This window comes from Lampris incognitus, chromosome 7 (assembly GCF_029633865.1).
Source record: "Lampris incognitus isolate fLamInc1 chromosome 7, fLamInc1.hap2, whole genome shotgun sequence".
Classification (NCBI taxonomy): domain Eukaryota; kingdom Metazoa; phylum Chordata; class Actinopteri; order Lampriformes; family Lampridae; genus Lampris; species Lampris incognitus.
The window spans coordinates 16,123,554-16,143,642 of record NC_079217.1 but is presented as its reverse complement, the minus strand read 5'-3'; the positions used below and the strand labels follow the sequence as shown (position 1 = coordinate 16,143,642).

General features: G+C 40.8%; 3 protein-coding genes across 3 annotated transcripts; 2 read left to right on the top strand and 1 right to left on the bottom strand.

The window, feature by feature from the left end:
* The first annotated feature begins 379 nt into the window (after positions 1 to 379).
* On the top strand, positions 380 to 4,448 carry ca4b (carbonic anhydrase IV b). Its single transcript, XM_056282797.1, has 8 exons — positions 380 to 395; positions 1,259 to 1,303; positions 1,422 to 1,586; positions 2,422 to 2,567; positions 2,780 to 2,872; positions 3,652 to 3,718; positions 3,973 to 4,136; positions 4,263 to 4,448. The coding sequence occupies exons 1-8, from the start codon at positions 380 to 382 to the stop codon at positions 4,446 to 4,448; spliced, it is 882 nt and encodes a 293-aa protein (XP_056138772.1).
* Positions 4,449 to 9,665: 5,217 nt separating this feature from the next.
* si:ch211-105f12.2 (RIMS-binding protein 2-like) lies at positions 9,666 to 11,497 on the bottom strand. Its single transcript, XM_056282796.1, has 5 exons — positions 11,276 to 11,497; positions 10,727 to 10,883; positions 10,122 to 10,243; positions 9,909 to 9,980; positions 9,666 to 9,822 (listed from the first exon to the last, which is right to left on the bottom strand). Exons 1-5 carry the CDS (start codon positions 11,495 to 11,497, stop codon positions 9,757 to 9,759), a joined length of 639 nt encoding a protein of 212 aa, XP_056138771.1. The 3' UTR covers positions 9,666 to 9,756.
* A 2,845-nt stretch (positions 11,498 to 14,342) lies between these two features.
* On the top strand, positions 14,343 to 19,842 carry ywhag2 (3-monooxygenase/tryptophan 5-monooxygenase activation protein, gamma polypeptide 2). Its single transcript, XM_056283217.1, has 2 exons — positions 14,343 to 14,562; positions 17,436 to 19,842. Exons 1-2 carry the CDS (start codon positions 14,476 to 14,478, stop codon positions 18,090 to 18,092), a joined length of 744 nt encoding a protein of 247 aa, XP_056139192.1. The 5' UTR covers positions 14,343 to 14,475; the 3' UTR covers positions 18,093 to 19,842.
* Positions 19,843 to 20,089: the final 247 nt, after the last annotated feature.

Below are 20,089 nucleotides of genomic sequence, written 5' to 3'. Positions count from 1 at the left end.
TGTAATTTTTTTTTAAATTATGGTCAGTGGCGAAATGAATAGAGATTCTTCACAACTACTGGGTGGTATAGAGTTTAACTTTGCCTCCTATCGTACTTTCCTATAGTGCTTTCCTAAACTAATCGTGGGAGCTGATCAACACATCCTGGGTGGGGGTTGGAAATTATGCGTTAAGATATCATATGGATAAAGACAATCAATTTCATCAAGCAAAAGAATGTAGCACAACAAGTGGGCGTGTTTGAAAGATAGACCTGTGCTATAAAAACTCATGTGAGATTGCTCTTTTCTAATCTGCAAAGCAATTCCCCGCAGCCAGACCAGGGAACATATATTCACAATGTTTGCATTCATTTTATTTTTCTTTGCACCTGATATAATGGTTTTTGCTGCAGGTAAGTTTTCTATGGGAAGAATTTTTTATGAATTAAAAAGATTAAATAACATATTCGCAATATATATATATATGTGTGTGTGTGTGTGTGTGTGTGTGTGTGTGTGTGTGTGTGTGTGTGTGTGTGTGTGTGTGTATATATATGCATGTATGTATGCATGTATATATGTATATATGTATATATGCATGTATATATGTATATATGCATGTATATGTATATATGTATATATATGCATGTATATATATATGCATGTATATATATGCATGTATATATATATGTATGTATATATATGCATGTATATGCATGTATATATGTATATATATGTGATTTTAAGTGGTTGTTTAATGCCATTGGCAGCTGATGAGTGTGAGACGCATGAAACAAGCTTGTCAGGTCAAGTCAAGTCAATTTTATTTGTATAGCCCATTGTGCTGAAATGCATTTAAGTTTTTCCCTACATCTATCTTTATATATATATATATAAATATATATATATATATATATACACACACACACACACACACACACACACACATACATACATACATACATACATACATACATACATACATACATACATACATACATACATACATACATACATATATAAGTGTACATTTTGCCAATTTATTTTGGATTATTGAGTTTGGGAATACATTTCATGACCAAGCATATTAAGTTTGATTTATATGTTAGAAAATTTAAATTTAGAAGAAGTGTGGAATGCAAAAAAACGTGCCGAATATTTCATGACTCCTTTGAAAAACTGTCAGTTTAGGTAAAAGGCTAATTTCTCTTAATGTTGTTTTTGCTTCTTCTCTATAGTCTAATTTCTGATTAACTTCTCAAACCCTCTGCTCTAGATTGGTGCTACCAGTCCCAGGTCACATGCAATGGCACCTGCAAAGGTATACCTTAATACAAGCCTAATTATTCATAAAGAAAACACTTTAACCATTTGTTTCCGGCGCTATTGCGTGCACAGTAGCAACAGCATTTTATTGACCTATCTTATTTGACTCAAAGGGCCTGAAAAGTGGTCAGTGGTTTCAAAGTTATGCAGTGGAAGAATCCAGTCACCAATAAATATTGTCACAAGGAAAATCCTACCAGATGAACGCCTCACTCCATTCCAGTTTATTGGCTATCAAGAGACTTTCCATGGTCACATCAGAAACAACGGTCATACAGGTAAGGTACATCGTTAGATTAATGTCTAAACTGCAAAAAACAAATGCAATGGTATCTGTTATAATATTCGTATCTAGCCCATTTCATATGAAAAATGGGATTTAAGGTGCTTCAAAGTGTTGTTCGAATGAGCCTGGCTCATCTATAGCTAGTTACCAAGTTCACTTAAAAAGTAGTTGAGCTGTAAAGGTGACGGTCATAAATTGCAGAATCAGATAACAATAGGGTATAAAAAACATCTAAAATAGTAAAATAAATATAAAATAAACAGCAGAAAGAACAAAAGTAGGGGTATTTTCAGAGACTTAATCAAAGTAAAAAATGATGCCAGGAAAGGCATGTCATCAGTTTTTTTCATGAAACCTCCACAGACTTTTAACGTCGTCTGATTTGGGGCGCCATATGAAGAGCTTCAAAATGTAAAAATGCTTACAGGAACATAAAGTTTTTGGTTAAATGATGATGATAATAAGCCCTATGATGGACTGGTTTCTTGTCTCCCTATCTTCCACCCAAACTATGCCGGAATAGACTCAGCATCCTGTTGTTTAGTGGGTGTGTATCAATAGATAGATAGATTGGACTGATGGATGGATGGATGGATAGATTAAACTGATGGATAGATGGATGGATGGATGATGGATGGATGGATGGATTGGACTGATGAATGGATAAATTGGACTGATGGGTGGATGGATGGATGGATGGGTACCAAGCATAATGAGTTGGATGTTTTGTGTGCAGCCCTTTCAAAACACTTAAACCTCACAAAAAGTTCCCATGATTGGCCCAATCAAGGCTCAAGTAACATTAATTACTCCTAATTTCATTCTAGTTCAACTTGACTTGCCTGCTTCAGCAATGATCAAAAGTGGAAATCTGGTCATGCCATACAAGACAGTGCAGCTCCACCTGCACTGGGGCAAAGACGGAGAACCGGGGTCTGAGCACACCATCGATGGAGAGCAATTTCCAATGGAGGTCTGAAATATGAGGATGCAAGATGAATGTCAGTATGTGGTGTAATCCCCACATTATATAACCCCTTATTGCACTGTGTGTAATTCACAGAAACATATGATTGTGACTGTACAGGGCAAGCTCATTTATGGACCCGTCGACTGTTGTTGATTTATTGAGCAGAAAGTAATAATGCATTCACAAAACTGTTTCATTTCTTATGCTATTTACAGATGCACATTGTCCACATTAAAGAGGAGTACAAATCTTTATCTCAAGCTCTGAAAGACCCCAACGGTGTCGCGGTTCTTGGATTTTTCTTTCAGGTGACCCATTATCTTAGTTTTCATTGATCAACCGTAGTTTAAAACTGTGGCAATATGATAAAGGGGTAGTATGGAAAAAGCACCTCGTGCAAACACCTTTAGAGGCGGCAATGAGAAAACAAATCGTGGTATTTTTAAAGAATCATAGGTAACCTAAAGTCAGGGTTGTCAAGATGATCACATTTTTACAGACTGGATAATCTGTGATGTGAAAATTTATGTGATAAACCAAACTCTCCATGCAACAGGGCAGTCCAGCAGGCAGACTTTGTTTACAGGATTGGACACAACAGCAAATGGTCATTTTCTGTTGTCCTCAGTCGTGTGTCTTAAATACACTGGTTAAGTTAGGATGGGGGAAAAAAAAGTACTCACAAGAAAACGCTGATTCAACGATAGCTTTAATTATGCTTGCAAAGGGTTTGGAACGTGAATCAATGACAGGTCCTGAACTTTGAGATTAATAGATAGGGTTAAAGGGGCTGAAGTCTTTTGAAAAAAAAAATATTTTGCAAAACGCCTCACAAAGACATATATTAAATCTGTATATGACTTCATAGATTCCTTAAGTTCACTGAGAAACATAATTGTGCAGACCCATTTCCTTAATATTAAAAGCAGCAGTTGCGTGCATACTGCACAATTCAAGGTAACAAGTACCCATAAGACTTCTACGTCCTTGACTGTGAAACCTAACGCGTATTAACTGAGAAAATGTCATTTAAGATCACCAGAACACGTGAGCTGTTTGTGAGTAAAACTTTTACTTTCAATTTTAGGAATCCAGCAGCCCAAATAAGAAGTTTGGCCCCTTCATATCTGCTCTGAAAAATATCAAACATCCCAGTGAGTATATCAGTTTATTACAATAAAAATATTGAGTGTCATAATACTCTTGTTACCTTACATCCCTCAACAGTGATAAAGATTGACAAGTTTGTTGGTACACTGAAGTGTAATCAGCAGGTGATTTATATAGCACGTTGTAAAACAACACCTTCATTTGCATGCCTGTAATAAAGCAACCGGAACTATTAAGTTGATGCCTTGAACATGACGCCTCGTGTAATTATGCTGCTGTAAATATCTCCCAAACCCAGACACCAACACTACATTGAGCAGTGTGTCCTTGGATATGCTCATACCGCCTCAAAGCAACATGACAAAGTACTTTCGCTATCAGGGATCCCTCACTACACCCGGCTGTGCGGAGGCTGCCATTTGGACTCTGTTTGAAAACGCCATTCTACTCAGCAGGCAACAGGTGCTGTACAGAATATGTATCCCCATTTATAAGTGAATCTTATACCCTTTGACAGAAACCAACAGTATGGACATTTCTATCGCTAGAGTTGTTTTCTACTCACTGGATTATTCTTTGTTTTCACAGCTTGCAGCATTCTCCCAGCTTCAGTTTTCCAATGGCGTGCCGATGGTAAATACATATCGGCCAGTTCAGCCCCTAAACAGCAGGCAGGTCTATTACTCAGGAGGCCAAGTCACTTTTGTAAGCCCTACGTTGCTCATCTCCTCTGTGTTGGCATCTGCTGGATTGTCACTGCTCACCAAGGGTTGATCGTGCCGTAATGACGCAATCTGATGCTATTACATGAAAATAGCATGGGACAAGGCTACTCAACTCGAACAATTAAACAGATGCCAAGTCACAGATTAAGGCTATATAATGTGGAAACATTCTGCACTCATATAAATCCTGCTTTAAAACAGTATTTGATAATACAGCAAAAGTAACACTGAGGAAGGCCAAGGGCAGAAATGCGTACATTTTGACTGTTGCAATGGAAATTGATTTGGATCCCCTTTAAAGATGTTTAAAGTAGAATTTATGCCATTTGATGAGCCTTGTTTTTGGTGTCTTTTTAAATCAGATGTCTATCATTGCAGTATTCGACCACATATCTGTACATATACAAACTGTAATAACTACAATATACGTTGTTTGTTTTGTTTTGTTTTGTTTTATTGTTTTGCATTGCTATTTTTTGTAAAAGACCAGTTGTATAGAGATCACTGAAAATATATTTGACAGTGAGTAGGAATTTTTTAAAAACTTGGTTGTTTAGTATTGCTGTTAAACTTATTAACTAAGTTAATTAAGTGAATGAAAACACACACACACACACACACACACACACACACACACACACACACACACAGTCACTGCGTTATTATGACAGAAACATGGTGCAATTTTACTATTATCCATCAGGCGGCAGTACTGAGTAATTCTGATCAGTTGTTGGCCCTTCTGTAAATGTTGCTTGGTTAGCTCTCATGCTAACATGTGAGCATTTGAATATTATGCTAATAAAGTACATGAGCACTTGCAACCTCTTTTTCAGCCTCCGGAGGTGTGGACATACTGTAGCTCCATGTCTCCTCTGGTGACTAACCAGCCCACCCATATTCATTAGCTTAAGGGAAACTGTGACTCATAGCAGCACCTATTTGATTTACACTGTTAGGTGGATTCAGACTTAGTTTCAATTCTCTGTAAAAGGCCTTCTCTAGATACCACATGGCCTGGTTTGGAGTAAGATTTTGCTTTCCTTGGAAGTAAGACTGTACTGTAGAAAACTTCTGTACGCAGATGAAGACTTTCTGTACATCACCCATTTCTTAAAGGAAGTAATTTGCGAATAACAAATTGTAATATAGGATAATAACTTCGTAAATATTACAAAGTGTAATGATCAGAGGAAGCATGAGGGGATTATTCAATGTCTAACGATCATGGATCATTTAGATAATGCATTAATACAATCAACTCTGAGAGGATAATACCTCCCTTGGCTTCAAATGATGCTGTTTCATGTTTTGGGACACAGACGCTATCTATGTCACACTAAGTACAAGAGGGGATCAGTTTCGATGTAATCCCGTGTTACAGAAATAGATGTCTGATGCATGCTAATCCTTTAGCACTACACCGGAGAGCTAATCTGCACTGTGCACCGTCATGTATGCATACTGCAGTGGTGCGTTCCCTGCTTCTTTGGGAGAGAGGCAGCATATCTATGAGCATGCAAAACCGGGGGGGGGGGTCTTTGTGTGTGTGTGTGTGTGTGTGTGTGTGTGTGTGTGTGTGTGTGTGTGTGTGTGTGAGAGAGAGAGAGAGAGAGAGAGAGAGAGAGAGAGAGAGAGAGAGAGAGAGAGAGAGAGAGAGAGAGAGAGAGAGAGAGAGAGAGAGAGAGGGAGGGAGGGAGGGAGGAGAGAGGGACCTTGTGCATGTGTACAATTATTTTTTCTGATGCCTTTGCAGAAGGGATCACTTTTTTATGAAAGTCATACGTTGAACAGTTTTTTTATGTAATTTATTTGTTATGCTAGTGTCTGTGCTTCTTTTTTTTTAAGGCTATATCTTTTCTCGGTTGGTGCACATCACCCATCCCCCACTTCCTCTAATTTCACTCGATGTGACTCTGAGGTTTGGGTTGTCTTGACAACAGAGGACAGAGGCCTATCTCTACTCTGTTTGCAAAGTTTCTGTTGTTGCAAGCATATTGCACATTTATTGTCTGCTAGAATAGGGAAGAGCCTTTCACAATCCCCCCGCTGATGCTTCATTGGAAATATATATTGTAGAATGAGTATCTGCCAACATAAATTAGATGCTGGTTATTTGTTGCCCCCGCATCTTCATTATTTCACTTTGTTGTATATAACCAGGTGCCAACGTAGTCGTCGATGTGCCCTATGCCTGATATCCACTAAGACTGAATGCAAGATAAATCATTATTAGAGTTTTGAAATAGTGTTAGTGTAATGCATTAATACGTTTTTGCACCATACCCTCCTGAAGATCATCATTTTTGTTTAGTTTAAGGACACCTGAGGACACTGTAGCATTTGCGGTGGTGTTTGAGCAACGGAAATCCCAGAGCTCTCCTCCAGTTTAAACAGAGTCACCAGCGCTTTTTAATATACACCAGCCTTCTCTAAGTCCTCATGGTGAACCTGGGTTTTACCAATTGATGTTTCATTATCGGGCGGCACAGTGGCCCACTGGTTAGTTAGCACTGTTGCCTCACAGCAAGAAGGTCCTGGTTTTGAACCCCAGGTCGTCCCAGGTCCTTTCAGTGGGGAGTTTGCATGTTCTCCCCATGTCTGCGTGGGTTTCCTCCGGGTGCTCCGGTTTCCTCCCACCATCAAAAAGACATGTATGTTAGGGTTAATACTCCTGTCTGTGCCCCTGAGCAAGGCAATGGGAAGAAGAACTGGAGTTGGTCCCCGGGCGCTGCAGCTGCCCACTGCTCCTACACAATAGGATGGATTAAATGCAGAGAACAAATTCATTGTAAGAATACAATATCGATTAAAGTTTCTCTCATTATCCATTGGTAGAGGTCTTCTGCGAGCTCTTCCTGCCATATTTGCTCCCAAGCTTCAGCTCCATTTCAAAGTTGAACAGTTGGCTGTCATGATGAAGACAAAAAAACCCTATAAGCACCATGTAATTTCCCCCGAACAGTCATACCCAACAGAGGCCGTTAAAATGCAACTATACGCGTTTACGATTTGAATATTTGTGGATTAGCTTTTTCTATCATTTGTCTTTAATAATTCATACAAAGTATGAATGCAGACAACTGTTTGCATGTAAGTCTTAAGGGTTGTAGTGTTCTGTGGTGTAATATGGGGATAGCACCTTCTTTATACCAGAAATTAACAATCCTAATCTCAAAGAAGGTTTTTTTTTCTTTAGTGTCGCCAATATCTTTGAATTAATCTGATCTTGTGAGGCCCTCTTGCTCTAAAAGTTTATGGAAAAAAGGCATCTTCATCACATCAGAGCACCATGCCATATCAGGTTTTGATACATTTCCACGTTACTAATCTGCCTATCTGCATTACCCCCCACACCCTGGTACACACTCGCACACACACACACACACACACACACACACACACAAAGAAAAAATAAATTGTGTGTTGCGTTGTGACTGTGTGTCCTTAAAAGGTATAGAATCATCTTTTTAGCTATGATGCAGTTTGTCTCGACTGCTTGGGCGTGGGCCTTGTATGTATGTGCGTGCATGTGTGTGTGTGTGTGTGTGTGTGTGTGTGTGTATGTGCGCGCGGGCGCGCGTGTGTGTGTGCGTGTGTGTGTTAACGTCGACCTCTTCCTGTCTAAACCACGTGGCTGAAACTGTGATGATAAAAAGAACCCGGTCACTTCTGGATCCTCTTTCTTCTGGGGAGCCAAGAAGCTGGTAAGACCCTGACACTCAAACGCCTCGCTTTCAAAAAACCAAATATCGCTGGCTTCCTTTGGAAAATGCTGTGTATGAAAATGAAATGAACTCGACTTCCAGCCACAGACTTTGGTGTTAATGTGCCTCACTAATGTATTTAATCAACCTCATTATCGGGAGCATTCATGTCAAAAGCTGTGGGTGAAAACGAAGGTCAAGTGTTATCGTTATGGATTTGCTGTGAACTAATGTTAGAATTGACAGGTCAATTGTCACATCGAATTTTTTTTTTCTGCTAAAAATTGCCTTAACTCAACAAGGCCTTTGTACAATTCATGCACCTTGGAGCGAGAAGGAACTACTGATACACAGTGTTGTCACCCATAAAGTAGAAAGCACTACTAATCTTCACTATGCAGTGTAGTGTTTCCTACTTTATGGATGAGTGTACTGTTGGCTACAGAGGAGTGTAAAAGTTGGACCTTGGAACCCGCTAACATCCTTTAAAGGGTCTTCAAAGTGCCAGTGTCCAAAGATTGTTTTCAGCAGCTTTGTTGTCTTCTAGGTTGTTGCAAAGTAAAATGTGTATTTGGTCCATGAGACCATAGCCACGGAGTTTTTAGCTCTAAAATGGTACACATGGAAAATGCTTTGGTGTACAAGTCACACAAGAGGAGCAAAACCTTTCTTCACAAGCATCTAAGAGGAAATGATCATTGAGAAAGATCACAGTACTCCACAGTTAGAAACAAATCAGTTGATAATAGCAACATTTCAAAAGTTTATTTTTTAGTTTTATTTTTAGACTTGTTAATATTTGCAAAGATCGAACGAAATAGCTCTGACTGTTTGCATCAAAGGTGGGTTTCTGTTGCATATGTCCAATGAAAACTGCTGTAAAATACCCAGGACAAAATAACAAAGAGTTAATAATTAAATTAAAAACATTTTAGCTGTGTACTCGATACGAAAACACTATGACCACAGTATATAAAACACATGGTGAAAATATAAGGCATTATTAACACTCTATAGTAATACCATATATACTCTGATCTGCAAACATCTGAGATCTATAAGTGCACTTTTAAGGCTAAAGTAGTCTCACCACTGCTGTCAGGCATAGTTATTATAGATAATATATTAGATATGATCTTGTGAATGTATTCACAACATCATATATCAGATATGATCCGATATGATCTTGTGAAATATTGTGAATGTATGTTAACTTTTCTTCATATTCAGTTTGGGGGGGGGGTGCAAAGGGCTGAAACAAAGTCAAAGTTATATTAACCAGACAAGCAAACTGATAAAGATTACTCTCACTGAAAGGTTTTCATCATCTTTGTAACAATTAATAAATTGATACATATATATCCGATAAGTGTGTTGCTTGAGCTCTGCTTCATTTGTTAACGTGCTTGTCATACAATGTTGGATTGATCATTTGCTTGAGATCAATCGGCACACAAAATGGCAAGATGAGCTAGACCCTGACTGATCTCACGTCTAAAGCAATTATTCTGTGCCAAAATATGGCTAAATAAAATCAAAATGTGTTGGGCGCAAAAGGATAGAATGCCGAGTCAAGTGTTCTTTTGAAAAGACTTAATTTCTCCACTGTGTTTGGGTCTTGGTATCCTTCTGGGGATCTTCTTAGTAGTTCTAATTCCATGGTAGTGGCTGCAGGAAGTTTGATGGCACCAAGCCTCGTCGTCCATGAAGATCCCCCTAAATTGACGAGTGATATAAATAATGAGGCCATCTGCACAGTTGGAGTTTAAGAACTCAGGCCAAAAAAAAAAAAATCCACTCACATAGTAGAATCCATCTTGATCCATGTCCCCGAACACATATATGATGTCTCCTGCTCGAAAGCCAAGCTCAGCCTGCAAGAGAAGATAATGAGGGCTAAGATTGCTTTGTTCATCAAAAGGGTTGCCAAAAACAAAAAATGAAAACTTTTTTGAACGTGGAAACCGCGTCATGATTGGATTAAGTTCAGGAGGGTTGTATAAGAGGGTGCGTACTTCACTGTCCATGTTGGGGGAACTTTCCCATGGGTCATACTCAAATAAGGCCACCATTCGACGGACGACCACATCCTCTGGGATACTGGCCGTGTCGCTCAGATCGGGGGTCAAACACATGCCTGTAGGCGAAAAGAGAAGTACACCTTTGGAACAGTCATAACCACCCACAGTGAGAACATCTGCCATGGACTGGTATGCAGATACCAACCGATTTATACATTATTTCTGGGTGAAATTTGACATTAGCGTTTCTAATCTAACTTCTTCGAACCTTTATTTATCGAGGGGAGAACGATAAAGTGCAAGTATTTTCAGCAGCGCCCTGCTTCACATGCATACCTCTTCCGTTGACCACTGATTAAATATTGGGAAACAGGAGCCACCCTAAACAATGACGGTAACTGTTGAAATTCTCATTTACTTTCCCTCCCTTGCAACATCTAGGTTTCAAACTGATGAACCCGTGGCCATAAGCCTGGTTCTTTAAGCACTAGGGGCTTGTTCGATGGTGGCAAACACTGATACCTACATTGATTCCTCAAGCAAATTGAAGCAACTTTGCGATAATGGGCTATACAAATAAAATCGACTTGACTTGATACCTGTGTGGTCCACGGGGAGGAATCCCTGCTGCATTAGAAGATGCCTTAGATACTCGTCATCTACAGGAATTTCAGCCACCATGTTACTCGGTACATAGCCAGAGAGACCACCAGATTCACCGTAGTAGAACCCGTCAGAGTCTTTATCTCCAACCACCTACCAAATGTAGAGATGGTTGGTTACTTTAAGTTATATCCGGTTTTTAGAGTTGATCATCCGTTGGAGCAAACATGTGCATTATACATGCATGCATGCACAGGGTAGCAACAAACAGGATTAGTCAGAGGTTATCGCTTCACTATCGGTTGTGTGAAAATGATAGCAGGAAATGAGAAAACCACAAAGCGATCTAAATCTAGACTGCATCTAGATTTAGAACAGGCTAGAGACACCGCCAAGCTCTTTGGTGTAAAAAGAGTGGACTTTTACAGCTCGTATGCATTATGTAGGACTATACACAGGCTCCCATATTGACAATTGACAATATGATTAAGTATTACATCACATTCACGTTAACTTGCAGAAGAGGGAGATGTGACATGCTTTACCTTGATTATCTGGCCTGGCACAAAAGGAAGCTCCTCTGCAGCCGTTTCATAGTTTGGAGACATTGCAGCTGGGTTATACGGATAGAGTGCCACAAAGAGTCGTGGGAAAGGTAGAGACAACTGGCTTGCAGTTTCAAGTTCCCATTCTCTAATATCCTCTGGAGTAGCAATCCTCACTTCATCTGAGTATATTAACACATCCAACCCCGACGTTTCCTCCATTTACATACAAGAGTGTGAGCGCTCACCTCTCCACCTGGCAGACAGATGGCCACTGTGGACAGCAGCCCTCTCCTTGCCCTTATCCTTATTTGAGGTAACTAAGCCAAGCTGCAGGTACAGTAGCTAATCCTCTTTGAAGGAACTGGACACATTCAATGCCTCAGCACTGCTTGCTGAACCGTGAGTCTTTACAGTCCCAGGTCATGGAAGTTAACACGGCCCTTGACATGCTAATGGTGTTGTTTCATCTGAGTCAGGTTCAAAGGGAGGAGACACTTTGCATGTTGAAGCAAATTCTTACAAGGAACAAAATCTCAGTCTTGTATCAATAGACTTTATAATGACACTGTACAGTTAAAATTCAAAACTGCATCAATCCTCACATCTGTTTCACACGGGAAGAGTGCTATATCAGAAACAATAAACTAATGACATACCAATAACAACTAATAACTAATAATAATAAACTTACAGCATGCCCTACTCTAATGTGAGTAGGGCAACACTTCACATTAAGACCTCTCTTGACTCCTCTTCTGTCATGACTTGACCCACTTTCGGCCATAACTGAAAGTCAACACTTCCTCTTTGACCACTAGCCAGGTGAACAAGTAGTAATCTCCTTAAACTCCTGCTGAAGGGGGAACAGGTTGACGTAAAGGATTGGAAGTGTGCGTGTGCGTGTGCGCGCGCGTGTGTGTGTGTGTGTGTGTTTGTGCGTGTGCGCGTGTATGTACCAGGTTTTTCTATCCTAATGGGGACCAAATGTCCCCAATAAGGATATAAAGACCTGAAACCACCTACCTTGTGGGGACATTTTATGGGTCCCCATGAGGAAAAGTGTCTATTTTAGGGCTAGGGCTTGGGTTTAGGGTTAAGGTTAGAATTAGGATTAGGTTAAGGTTAGTGTTAGGGCTACACATGTAGTTATGATGGTTAAGGTTAGGGTTAAGGACGAGGGAATGAATGCAGTCAATGAGGGGTCCCCACAAGTATAGGGAGACATGTTATGTGTGTCTGTGTGTGTCGGGGTGGGGTGGGGTGTGTTATGTGGGCAAGAGGATGGAGGAATGGATAAGAAAAAAGAAAGCAAGAGGAAGTAAGGCTCAAGTTTGCCGGTGCAGACATCTGCAATGAAGGTTAGATGGACAGGAATAATCATCTGACGTTAAAACATTCAAATCCACTTTGGTAGATCTCTTCACATTGGGGCCAACTGAACCAAGGTCAGAGAGCATTTACTCATGCTTCCTGCTGTCTACAAACTCGTTGCCCTCTATCACAAAAGGCACTAATCAGACTCTTTTTCACACTTTAATCGTGAATAAACCTCCACCTTAAACTACTTTGAACGGCAACGACCAAGAGTATCAGGCATCGACCAGGAATACATATGAAATCTACCCGATTTTACTGATATATCTGAATTTGGACCTGTCTACAAAAACACCATAGTTCTGCTATGAATTGACTGAGTAAAACATGATGATTCATCCACGTCTTTATAATTGCCGCTTTGCGCCAGAAGGTGGCGTCTTGTAGTCGTTTCGTTTGCACACGAGAATAAAGCTTAGCTTGCTGAAAAGAGAAAGATAGCCGGGATGAGAGAATATCACGCTCGTCATGGATCCCTCGCTCGCTCTCCCTCTCAACGCGTGTCGTTCAGTATGCACATAACATGAAAAGCTGCCATCGCCCGTTCCGCGGATAAACAGAAACCTGTACGAGGTCTAGCAGCCATGACAACGCAGCTGCCGAAACCCGGTTTCACCTGCAGTTTGCTCTTTGCGACAGGAGATGCTGATGCCAGAGATCACTGTCCAAGGACGGTTCGTTGGTTCACCTGCAAAACTGTGTGAGACGTGCAAATTCAAATCGATATTTAAAGGCGCGCCATGGAGAGAGCCTCGGACGTTTAAGAGCGACCACCGTCCACGTCTGTACGTGCATAGCACAACAGCTACGTGAGCATCCGTGGGACATTGTAGTTGGTCGCCACCGCCATGCCGCGAAATAAGGGAGCGTCAAAAGAACGAGGACAAAGCGACATTTAGATTCAGAAACAGCTTGTGTTAAAAGAAGAATGAAACCGTTTCTCTTATTCAGTCGTTTCTCTCCGGCTAAACAGAGGGCGGACACTGGGGACGGGCCTTAGAGTACGATACGTTTATGTGAAGACAGAAAAAAAAGTTTTTTTAAATTTTATTTATTATTATCATCGTGAATTTTTCAAGGTGCGGCAAATGACCACGATAAAAAGCCAAGTCACACAACAGCCCCTTACCACCCTCACTGATATGAAAGGCATGGCTTTGCACTCTCTTAATGCCCTAATACCCAGCACATTTTGCTAAAATTTATGCATTTAACCATATTTTACATTACCTTGCTCTGTATTATCTATGATGCTACATTATAATCCTGTTATTTTGGGGTATTTTGTGCATTTGACACCTATTGTTGTATATGAGGGTTCCCTCTGATGCTCTTCCAGAGGTTTTTCCCCCAAAAAATAAATGAACATGTTCCCCATGATGAGGTTTTTCTTGTGGCGTTTTTCCTCATTCAATCCTGGGTTCCGAGGATAAACGGCGTCGTGTGCCGCCATACATTGTCCTACATTGTACTGCTTACAGAGCCCTTCGGACTTGACACGTTCGGGGCGGCTTCGGTGCCAAAGGTAGGACTCGTTTTCCCACAAGGCCGTTCGGCGGAATGGACCGTTACATCATCGGCAGAGATACCCGCCCTCTCCGAGTGACGACGCAGCCGAGAGAGGAGGAGGGGAGGGGGGGAGGAGATGAGAGGGCAGGGGCGGGGGGAGAGGGTGTCCCGTCGGCACGAGCACAGACAGCAGGGAACAGCTGCAGTTTCAGCCTCGCGTAGGATTTCACTGCATTGCGATTAAAAGATATATTAGTCATTTTCACCTCCGAAACCCAGAAAACGTTGACAGACGACCGCATTATAACAACAAAATGGTCGACCGCGAGCAGCTGGTGCAGAAAGCCAGGCTGGCTGAACAGGCTGAGAGATACGACGATATGGCAGCCGCAATGAAATCGGTAAGTCTGCTGCGAAAGAAACCTTGTAAATCCGTCCCGATTTCCGCCCCTTTGGTCGTTTTAACGCGGGGCTGCTGGACGGATCCCGCCGTGCGGACAGACAGACGGTCCACGGACCGCGTCTGTTTCAAACCGGGCTCACGCCGTTGTCTCTGAACTACATGCAACGACATCACCACACTGCGTTACAGCATTACGTATTCTCTATATCGTATTTGGTAATATATCTAATAAGAGATCTGGAGCAGATTCGTCGTTAAGGGTGTGCATGGTGCTTTTTGGAGGCGACTAGTTAAATAGTGTGGCTCGCCTGCCTTCTTGGGCGGTGCCTTTCTTTTGCCCATGCCGTACAATGAAGCGATATTACAGCGATGTGTACGGACGGTGCGGGCCTGACTGGTTTGTCAGCCCCAAGAAGATCCTGACACGCCATCCTCTTCCTTCTCCATCCTATTTAGTCCATTTCTTTTCTTTTCCTTCTATTATGCCAAATACTGGCTACAATGGGGAGCCATGTGAGGGTGGTCGCAGATCCCCATCAGTTGCTCCCCCCCAATTCTTAAACCACGTCAGTTAAATAAACCATGACACTAATAATTTCACTTGAGCAAGATATCTAGCCTGATAATATTTCCTCCTTGTTTTTTTATATCAGTATTTTGAGTGGCTCACCAAGAGCCCGGTAACAGGCACTTCGCTCTAAACAAACGTAGGAGGCAGTAGAATCTCTCTAGAATATTCTTTGTCATATTGCAGTGAGTCAAAATGATCAGATTTGGGTTTTGGGTTTTCTTCTATTGTAATTGCAGTGTTGAGCTTTAGATATCATCCTACACACACCCATGTTTCATTCTGTGCATTGCTCTTCTGGTTGCACTCAAAGTCCATAAAAAAAAAAATCCACAATTATGGCTTTTAGCAATTTGAAGAAAGTCCCAAGATAAATGTCCCGATAACTTTGAATATTTGCCAATCATTTGATGGCGTGATGATGACATGGGATGGCCTCTCTCACAGTACCTCTTACAACTGACCCGTCAGTGTTTGGAGTATAGAGCTATTGTCTTAAGTTGCCCCAAAAGCATATATATATATGAAAATATTTCATTTAGGCTTGCTGATGGGTTAAAAAATTTTAGGGGAGGGGGGGAATGCGTTGTCACACCACTTCAACAACTGGAACCATGGTAGGCTTTCTTGGGCCTTCCTGAACTCCTGTAGATCAATATAGACATCCCTTGAACTAAAGAAAAAAAAGTAATATTCTCCTCTGGACCATCGGTAAAGATCCTGTAGAACGTTTATCAAGAGGAGTTTCTGGTTCAGAGAAGTGGCACGATGCCTGCATGGTGGGAGACCTTTCCCTTTGAAACAATATGCCATGACAGTGCAGTCCAAGCTAGGCCTCTTTGCAGGGGTGTGTACTGTCATTCCTTAACTACAGGGAAATCCCTTTCCATTGCTGTCAAGCGTCAGCTGAAGACAGTGGCAGGCGATGATATTTTGCATAAAACGTCCCAGCATTGCAATTCTTACAACAAATGCTTATCTTGTTTCCTTGACATTATTTGTACAAAAATATGTAATGCCTGCTTAAGTTAAAAGTGAATAGCGTTAGTATTCCAGTTACTGTCATTATCCAACAACTCAAGATAATGGTGTTTTTGGAAGCCTGCCAAACAGCCCAGCCCATATGATTTATTTGATGGCCCAATGAAGAATTTTGGGCTATAGAATGTGTTTCACTGGACTTTTATTAATGCCTTAACGGTCAAGCATCACAGTAAATCATTATAAACAGTAATAGCCCTCACAAACCCCACTTAGATGACAGTTACCATCATAACAAACAGCCGTTAATACATTTAAATATGAAAAAAAAATGTTTCTGCTGGTTTTGGTTGTACGTTTCTTTTTTTGTAGATGGTGTGTCAGTGGTAGAAATTATGTCATTGCTGTGAACAGTTATGGCTCCCGTCTCATTAGGTTATGCCCTCTTTTCCATGCACTTAGCGTGACGTCAGCTGCCCTGCACCATCTTTGTGCTATTCTGCCTGGGGAAGGGATGTCAAAACAGCTCATGAGAGAAGAATATTAGCTCATCGTGGAGAGATAGGCCAATCACGAGCCATATTTTGTGTACCATAATTAATTTGTTTGCTTTTTCACAATCCCATTTTTCCTCAGTCATTGGACTTGATAAAAGCATTATTCTGGTGCATTTTTCTTCAATAGGTTAAAGAACATTGAGAAATGCAGTCTTTTTATTGACCCTCTCATATCATACATGTCTCTTTTTCCTTATCTAGCTATAAATGAAACTGTGCATAGCCACAAATGTGATAGTGTAACATAGAGTGATGTCATGAAATGGCATTTTAGGCAGGTGAAAAGGTCAATTTTAGTTACAGAGAAAGGTCACTGGGACACGTGAACTGCCTGTTCAGTGATGGTTTTCAATTACAGTGCAGCTGCCCTTGAGTGCTCGTGGGAACATCTTAGACATCATTTTGAGATCTTCCTTCGCCTACCCTTCCCCACCCCCTACCCAGAGTATCTAGGATATGGTTTCTCACTAGTTAGCATTAGCAGTCCACGTGGCAGCTGGATCTAGTGGTGCACTAAATGAACAGATTACCATGGAAACTGGGAATTGCACACAACGAAATGCATCTTGCTCAGTCATAACGCTTTGCATTGCACTGTTAGAATCCCAGCATGTAAAAACAAAAAAACGAAATAAAAATTTATGATTTGAGGTGTTCAGGTTGTAATATTCCTGTTTTATCCAAGGTGCATGTGGTATGGAACTCTCAGTGTTCAGCATACATTTGATAACTAGTGAACGGTTATCTCCTCTCTCCCTCCTCCAGGTAACAGAGCTGAATGAGGCCCTGTCCAATGAAGAGAGGAATCTTTTGTCTGTGGCCTACAAGAATGTGGTCGGGGCCCGACGCTCCTCCTGGAGGGTGATCTCCAGCATTGAGCAGAAGACCTCAGCCGATGGTAACGAGAAGAAGATTGAGATGGTCAGGGCCTACAGGGAGAAGATCGAGAAGGAACTGGAGGCCGTGTGCCAGGATGTCCTCAACCTACTGGACAACTTCCTGATCAAGAACTGCAGTGATACACAGCATGAGAGCAAAGTGTTCTACCTGAAGATGAAAGGCGACTACTACCGCTACCTGGCCGAGGTTGCCACGGGGGAGAAGAGAGCCACGGTGGTCGAATCGTCGGAGAAGGCCTATAATGAGGCTCACGAGATCAGCAAAGAGCACATGCAGCCCACCCACCCCATCCGCCTAGGCTTAGCTCTCAACTACTCTGTGTTTTACTACGAGATCCAGAACGCACCGGAGCAGGCCTGTCATCTTGCCAAGACCGCATTTGATGACGCCATTGCTGAGCTGGACACCCTCAACGAGGACTCCTACAAAGACTCCACTCTCATCATGCAGCTGCTCCGAGACAACTTGACACTGTGGACAAGTGACCAGCAGGATGACGAGGGCGGGGAGGGCAACAATTAAAGAGAAACCACACTTCGAAAAAAAAATATGAAGGGCCGGTGGACTTTGGCAGCCGCTTTTGCCGATGATACTACCGCAGCAGCAGTTCTTTATTTTTCCATGTGTTAAAAGAAAAGAATCAAAAGAGAGATGAGAGTGGAGGTTAAATCTTAGTTTAAATATATATAGAAATATATATACAGTTGAAAGGGCCTCCGTCTTCTTGATTTTCTCTGACATTTGCCAAAACCACTGATATGTCAGTCAATCAGCCTGAAGTGGTCGTTGTTGGATTGAAATGGCAGCCTCACACTGGCATAGGAACTGATCTTGTTCTATCAAGATAAGCTGCTTAGTTAGGTTTTTGCGTGATAGAGATGCATTTGAGACACTTGAGAGAGAAAATGCTTGAATGAGAATGCCTCACAAAAATAGTTTGCATTGGTTCCAGTACTAGCTCACAAGGGGCCCTGAAAGCCATTGATCATCCCCAACTAGAAACAAAGTTTGATTCGGACGAATTTCCCCAATGTATTAAAAGTTGGATTAAATTGTTGGATGTGTGTGTGGGGGGGGGGGGGGGGGATTAGATTTCTGAATTCCCTCATTCTGTCTAAAGTGTATTTCTCGCAGAACAGAACCTCCTCTTACCTGGTCTGACTATGTCACTGGAACCATCGATTCTTTTGGAGGCGAAGATTACTAAAGGCAGAGACTTAACAATATAAAACATAAAAAAACACAAAAAAATAAAAGCAGCTTCAGAGTTTGTGGTTTACTTATGTGTTCGTTTTATTAAATGCACTTGCCTACTATACTGTTTCTTCAGTGTAAGACGATGACAACAATAATATCGATTATTCAATATTGTGCATGCTGGTGATGTATTTATATACCGTAGCTTGACTTTATTAACTTATACTGTGGGTGTTAAGTATTCATATGATTGAGAAAACAGGCTTTGTCTGATTCATACTTCAAAAAAAATTTTTTTGTTTGTTTTGTTCTGGTTTTTGATTTGCTATACCAAAATGGTGATCGTAAAAATTGACCTGTAATGGGCGTTGCTATAGTGACATGCAATATGTGTATTTAATTTGTTAATGAAAGAAAAAAAAAAGGGAGATAAAAAAAATCACCAGTGATCACTTAATTTTGCCAGCTGGTGTTTGTCACATTGAAGTATGATTATGCTATATTTTGTTCTTTGAACAGTATTTAAGTACCTTTTCTGTCATGATATCCAGTTTGAATAATGGTGACGTTTTCAGAAATCAATGTTCCTCTTATGAAACACAACATGGACCATATTTTATTTGACAGATCACTTTTTTTTTTTTTTTTGGTTTGTTTGTTTGTTTTTATACCTTTTCGCTGTTCCCGAGTGACAAAATATCTTGAATGTGAGTCATTATGTAGCAGTTGCACAAGAACCTAAATAATAGCTATGATAATAAAAAAGATATGACTAAATTATAAATGCACCATTTCTGTGGTGGTCTAGTGTATTGTTGTATTGTCACCCATAAGTAAATTTTGCATTTAGTGAAAACCCTTTCAAGGAAGATATGTCAAACCTTTACTTTTGCGCCCTCAGTATGCTATGTGCTGTTAGTTTTTTGTGCCTGTATCATGATTTCAGTATTCATTTACAGAGTTACCTACAGTATTTAAGTTCCTGCAAGCATGTGTCAAAGATGTAAGATTTTCTCATTCATGAATCCTCACTTTTATATGAGTGGGGTGGGAATATATATATATATCTATATCTATATATATATATATATATATATATATATATATATATGGAAATTCAACACTGCACAAGAAGAAATATAGGCAAATCTGGGCAATTGAATAGAATTGGCTTTTTACTACCATGCGTGACAACTCTCATTGAAGAACAAACATTATATACACGAGGAAGCTGCTTAGGATGACAGGAAGCTGCTAAAGGATTTATCTGCACAGTGCTGCTAGCTCTATAGCGGGTTAACATACAGGCATACAGATGACAG

What these genes read in the sequence shown, in the direction of transcription:
- ca4b (XM_056282797.1), top strand. An exon ending in CAGAAACAACGGTCATACAG is followed by an intron (nt 1,587 to 2,421) that starts GTAAGGTACATC and finishes ATTTCATTCTAG; the next exon opens with TTCAACTTGACTTGCCTGCT. An exon ending in TTCTTGGATTTTTCTTTCAG is followed by an intron (nt 2,873 to 3,651) that starts GTGACCCATTAT and finishes TTTCAATTTTAG; the next exon opens with GAATCCAGCAGCCCAAATAA.
- si:ch211-105f12.2 (XM_056282796.1), bottom strand. Translation starts at nt 11,497, where the DNA reads ATGGAGGAAACGTCGGGGTTGGATGTGTTAATATACTCAGATGAAGTG. An exon ending in CCTCCCCGTGGACCACACAG is followed by an intron (nt 10,244 to 10,726) that starts GTATCAAGTCAA and finishes TTTCGCCTACAG; the next exon opens with GCATGTGTTTGACCCCCGAT. An exon ending in ATCAAGATGGATTCTACTAT is followed by an intron (nt 9,823 to 9,908) that starts GTGAGTGGATTT and finishes TCGTCAATTTAG; the next exon opens with GGGGATCTTCATGGACGACG.
- ywhag2 (XM_056283217.1), top strand. Translation starts at nt 14,476, where the DNA reads ATGGTCGACCGCGAGCAGCTGGTGCAGAAAGCCAGGCTGGCTGAACAG. An exon ending in TGGCAGCCGCAATGAAATCG is followed by an intron (nt 14,563 to 17,435) that starts GTAAGTCTGCTG and finishes TCCCTCCTCCAG; the next exon opens with GTAACAGAGCTGAATGAGGC.